Source organism: Lactuca virosa, chromosome 9 (genome assembly GCF_052849685.1).
Source record: "Lactuca virosa cultivar CGN04683 chromosome 9, Lactuca_virosa_CGN04683_v6, whole genome shotgun sequence".
NCBI lineage: Eukaryota > Viridiplantae > Streptophyta > Magnoliopsida > Asterales > Asteraceae > Lactuca > Lactuca virosa.
Window position 1 is genome coordinate 214,235,361 of NC_136434.1, and position 5,239 is coordinate 214,240,599.

Here is a 5,239-nt window from a genome sequence, read left to right on the forward strand (position 1 = left end):
GTAATACACGAGTCTCACACCTAGTAAGTAAATATATTCAATTTTTAGGTGAGTTTTGTTGACTCGTTGGCATGCTATGGACGAAGATATGTAGAAAATGAAAATTTGAGTTATGATTTTATTGTCTTCGTTTGTTGGACATTTTTATTCTATGTCGGGCAAATGGTAGGAATATTTTAGGGTTCTTGTTTTGAGGGTTGTACTTTTAAAATATACATCTAGTTATCTATAATCTAAAAACCACATATTTTAGGGTTCCAAAAATCATTAATGGTTTTCTTCCATAAACACACGTTTCTTAAACACTGTTGTTTTTCATCCATCAAATAGAATGGGCATCTAAACACTGAAAAACATTGTAAAACAAAGGTTTTAACGATGTGTGCTTTTGTAATTATAAAGTGAGTCCAAAATGAAATCCAACATAACTTATCTTATATTCTTGCATAATTTATGATTTTGTGGATCCGTACAAGTTTAAGATTATTTAATTTAATATTGTTATAAATCATTATGCCATATAAGAATTATATTATACTTTTCTCAAATAAAATATGTGATTTAGTAAAAACAACATACCAAACAATACATGGATATAAACGTCCCTTTTACTAATATACTTCGAACAAACTCCCACCTTTCACCCGTTTTAATTTTGTTAACTCTAATGGGCATCTTTGTTTTATCTATTTGCTACTTGACGGATGACGATTGATGATGATGACGATTAATCACAATATATTATTGCAGATAGTGCAAAATACCAAGAAGCGGGGATAGCTCAGTTGGGAGAGCGTCAGACTGAAGATCTGAAGGTCAGGTGTTCGATCCACCTTCACCGCAAATCTTTTTTCCTTCCTTGTTTGTTTAACTATTCAATTTTTTTACACAAATAAGTGATTTTCATTTTTCAGTAAATCTGTAAATTGAACATGTTACCAATTCCAAACATGCTCAATTGCTCATATCAAACTCAATAAGTTCCAATGTTATATATAATTAACATTTAAATACCGTTAAAAGCATACTATCAAATAAACCATTTAAATACTATTATAATCATACTATTAAGTAAAAGAGAAATAAAAATATGGATTTATAAAACAACTAGCAAGGTGATATGTTTTAATATACTGCGTACAACATCAGACCCATTTGATCTGTTTTATTTTTAATTTTAAAAATTCTAACCATTTGCTATATCTCACATAAGTATAAGCAAAATTTAACTGATGTAAATGATAGGTATTATGGCAAAATACATGAGTTTAATGTTTTTTTAATGAACCATTGATACATAGCGTGTATATCTTAGCTTATAAACTATCTTATTGCAATTTAGTATTTGTGTTTGGGTGTGCAAATGCTACTATACTAGCTTATAAACTTAGTTTTTGAGCTTGTTGAGCTTGTTGCAATTTAATGTTTATACCACAAAAAGAATTTATACTTTATAACAATTTATAAACTATTTGTATATTAATATAACTTATTAATAAACTAACTTATAAGCTTAAAACTAACTTTTCTAACAAATCAAACACAACCAAATGTTTAAATTGTTATAATACACTAGTAAAGTTTCGTCAACATTTAATGGTTTAATAGAGTAATTAATGTCGAAATTTTAACTAAAGCCACTAAATTAGATAAAACATATGTTGTAACCTCTTTAACGAACAATAATCATAGAAGGTCAAATTTGCTGACATAGGAAAAAATTATTGAAGTTACAACTTGGACGTAATATATAGTTATTAAACTCCAAAAACACCCAAAATACAATAGTTTTTTAGTGTGCTTTTCCCTAAATATTATACCCAAAATATTAATGCATAATTTCTTCTCAACTCTTAATTGTTTTTTTTAAACAACTCGCCATCCATGATTAAAGCCTTCGAACTTAGGACAATTTGTTTAAATCCAAAATAATTACCACTAGGCCACCAAAATTCTAACAATCTTCCATTTAGGATTTGTGCAATACTTCATATGAAACCTTAATACCTGGTTCTATTCATAGCAAAAAGAACCGTTATCAGTCTAATCTCAACCACAATTTTAAACTTAAACAAAATAACATCGTTTAGAAATTTGCAACCAAACCTGTCTTACATGGTTCGGTTCGGGTCCCTATTTTCTCAACTTGTGGGCCCGGACGGGTCGGCACCGACCCGACCCGACCCGATCCACCGGCTATCAAACAACCCATTTTACACTATATTTTCACCCCATTCAACTCAAGGAGCGAATCAACAGCTTCTTGAACTCATCTTCTGTGCAACCGTTGTGGTCTAAAATCTTCAGTTTACAACACAACACCAAAACTTCAAAAGGCTCCAACTGTCCAAGAATCGTGTGATCTCGATCATAGTCCTGTAGTCAACCAGATCCAAATCATGGTCAACACAAAAACCAATTTGAATCGATGATTTATGAAAGTTACGGAGGATTGATAAGTGGAAAAAGATTTATGAATATTAAGTTATTAACAAACCTTTTCTGTCATGACAATGGTGGGTTTGGAGCCAAACTTGTTCTTGAGATGTTCGAGTCTTGCTTTGATTGTCATGATGTCCTGAATCAAATATTTTGACTGAATTTTATAATTTGATTCTAGTGGGGTTGGAAATTGGAATGTGAAAAAAGTATATTGTAAGGTAGTGTTTGGTATGATCATGGAATGGAATCACTTATTCATTAAAGTCAATTCCATTCCATCCAACCAAACAGACCTTAACAAAGTAGTTGTACCTTGTTTTGAAACAGGTGGTGGTCGCTATAGTCTAGTCGGTCAACAAACAACGGGCCCATCTGGAAATTATTGAAAAAAAAATTAATAAAACTTTTATGACGAGGCTCAGGAGGGCATTTACGTCTTTTGCACAGAGGAAAGATCACACGGTCACAGTCAGATGCACGTGAAAGCTGCAGTTCAGTGTGTTCTGTTATGTTCTGTCCTGTTAAAAAAGGACAAATGATACCTTTTGAATTCTTTGCACGAGTGAATTAGGAGAACCAATTGCAGAAACACATAAAACTATCTTTTCAGATACAACTTCTAAAGATAATTGAATTGAGACACTTGGTGGTTTAAAGAAGTGTGTGGGTGTCATTGTAGATAGGTATATGGGAAGAAACCGATTAGATTTGAGAATCGTTGATTTAATAACAGAAAGATTCTGATCCGAAACCTGTGATTATAAAATAACAATTTCGTTATTTTTGTGTAAAGAAGATGATATTCCGTAAATACCCTTGTTGTAAAGTTTTGTGTTGGAATGGAATTTGTTATACCAAGTCGGAATGGTGGATTACGGCGGCATTAGCACGGGAAAATGAAGTCAAAGGCTCGCGTAATGGTCCAAAAGGTAGTAAGTGGCGGTTTCCCCATGGTGACAATGCATTCACCATTACAATCTCCAAATCACGTGACATGCTTACATGCTGTTAAAGAAATTATAGCAAATTTGAAAATCTTTGCTTTTCAAATTGAATACTCAATTGAAGAACATTAACGAGAAAGAAATGGTATGTTTACCTGCATTCCATCATCAAGAATTGCAACTCCAATTTTATCAGAAACAATTCGTCTTTCTGGTATCTGTTTCTTGAAACTAACGATATCAAGAGGATAAACGAATCCATGTTTATGAAGAAAAGAAGCAGCAGTCGCTGCCCGATTTGCACCCACACCAATCTTCACAGATGTTCCAATAAAATGCCTTTGAAGCATTTTAGCTTCATCAGCACCACCGTATCCCTGCAAATACCATGGGAGTAAAATTCGTCAATTTTGTACTGAAAAAGGTAAAAGGTTTGCCACGAAAGTCAAAGTACACGATGATGAAAGTACCCTGGTGAGAATGAGAGGTGAAACCCCAACATCATTAGCCAACCAATTTGCAATGAATTCGACCATCGGAGTCTTCCCATTACCACCCCACGTCAAATTCCCGACGCTGATTACCGGAACAGGTAACCTTCAACAGCCATGAAAATGCATCAAACCCTACATAAAGATACATTGAATCAAGAGGAGAAAAATAACCCCAATGTGGTTACACTAGAGGAAACATGAAGATGGTTGTAATTTGTACGTACCTGTGCTTGCGAAGGAAGCCGAAGTGGTGGAGAGTGTGACGGAAGGAGAGGGCAATTTTGTAGAGGGAGGAAGAGAGAAAGAGTAGAGGGATGATAGAGAGATGAAGGGGAGAGAGAGTGAAGAGTACTTCAGATTTGGGAGTGTATGCTATTTGATTTACAGTTTTTCTTAATTTCTCCATTGATATGCTAAAGTGTTTCGATTTTTTTTCAGTTTGGAGGGAGAGAGAACCAGAAGAGGAGGGTTTAAGTTTAAGATGACGGCCACAAAATCCCTCTTCTAATAAAACACTCATAAACCTGTCACATATTCATTTTTTATACTTCTACTTTGACACATGACACCTTCTCTTTAACCCTAATAAACCTGTCACATATTCATTTTTTATACTTCTACTTTGACACATGACACCTTCTCTTTAACCCTTCTCTCTGATTCACGCCCACCCCAACCCTTATCAACTATGGAATCATCTATTTATTCTCTAAAATCGTTGTTTTCTCTAATTTCGGTTTCTTGGTTTTGGTAAAAGATTCAAATTTAAAATACCCACGTCCTGCATCAAATGGAAACCTTCAATTCTACCTTATGGTTAAATGGTTTTGTGGGTGATCTCTATTGTGACGTATCGTGACGCTGATGTTTTGTGATTTTTAATTTGATGCAGTTTATAAAGTCACTTCCACCCATCTTCCTTTGTTGATCGTTTCTTTGATGTTGTAGTGAAAGAGAATAAGCCCTAATTTTAGCAAGCGATCTCCTTCTTTTGATTCCATTCCATGTAAATTTTTAATAAATTCATCAATGTCGATCTGTGTTTTTCTTCCTCCTAAATATCTGATATAAATTCTCAGAGGCTCAGAACATCTCTCATCTTTCATATCCAATAAACATGAGTCGGTTCCTATTTTCTTATTCAAATTATTCAAATCTCATAAAATCACTATTCGACCGTTTCCTATTTTTTAGATTCAATCCCCTAAAATCCACAATTAAGTTATCAGTTTCCAAACTTAAATAAAGATGTATCTTCTGACTCTTTCTCTCTCAACAAATATGATGATTTCTTCCGCCACCAAATCCCCACCAAGTTCGATTATTTATTTGTATTTCGATTTTAAGCCCTAAATGATC

At 33.6% G+C, this 5,239-nt stretch overlaps 1 protein-coding gene and 1 non-coding gene across 5 annotated transcripts; one reads left to right on the plus strand and one right to left on the minus strand.

Annotated features, from left to right (window-relative positions):
• Window positions 1-770: 770 nt before the first annotated feature.
• On the plus strand, window positions 771-843 carry TRNAF-GAA (transfer RNA phenylalanine (anticodon GAA)). The gene has a single exon. It is a non-coding gene; the product is annotated as a tRNA-Phe (tRNA).
• Window positions 844-1,952: 1,109 nt separating this feature from the next.
• On the minus strand, window positions 1,953-4,374 carry LPXK (tetraacyldisaccharide 4'-kinase family protein). 4 transcript variants are annotated; one of them, XR_013720113.1, is made up of 9 exons: window positions 4,105-4,374; window positions 3,857-3,983; window positions 3,542-3,763; window positions 3,298-3,447; window positions 2,985-3,194; window positions 2,755-2,814; window positions 2,498-2,578; window positions 2,116-2,376; window positions 1,953-2,013 (listed from the first exon to the last, which is right to left on the minus strand). XR_013720113.1 is itself a non-coding variant. In XM_079070091.1 (8 exons), the coding sequence occupies exons 1-8, from the start codon at window positions 4,284-4,286 to the stop codon at window positions 2,236-2,238; spliced, it is 1,173 nt and encodes a 390-aa protein (XP_078926217.1). In that variant the 5' UTR covers window positions 4,287-4,374; the 3' UTR covers window positions 1,992-2,235. The 4 variants fall into 4 exon arrangements, 2 of the variants coding, with proteins under 2 accessions (XP_078926217.1, XP_078926218.1); XR_013720114.1 differs by having other exon boundaries at window positions 2,107-2,376; XM_079070091.1 differs by having other exon boundaries at window positions 1,992-2,376.
• Window positions 4,375-5,239: the final 865 nt, after the last annotated feature.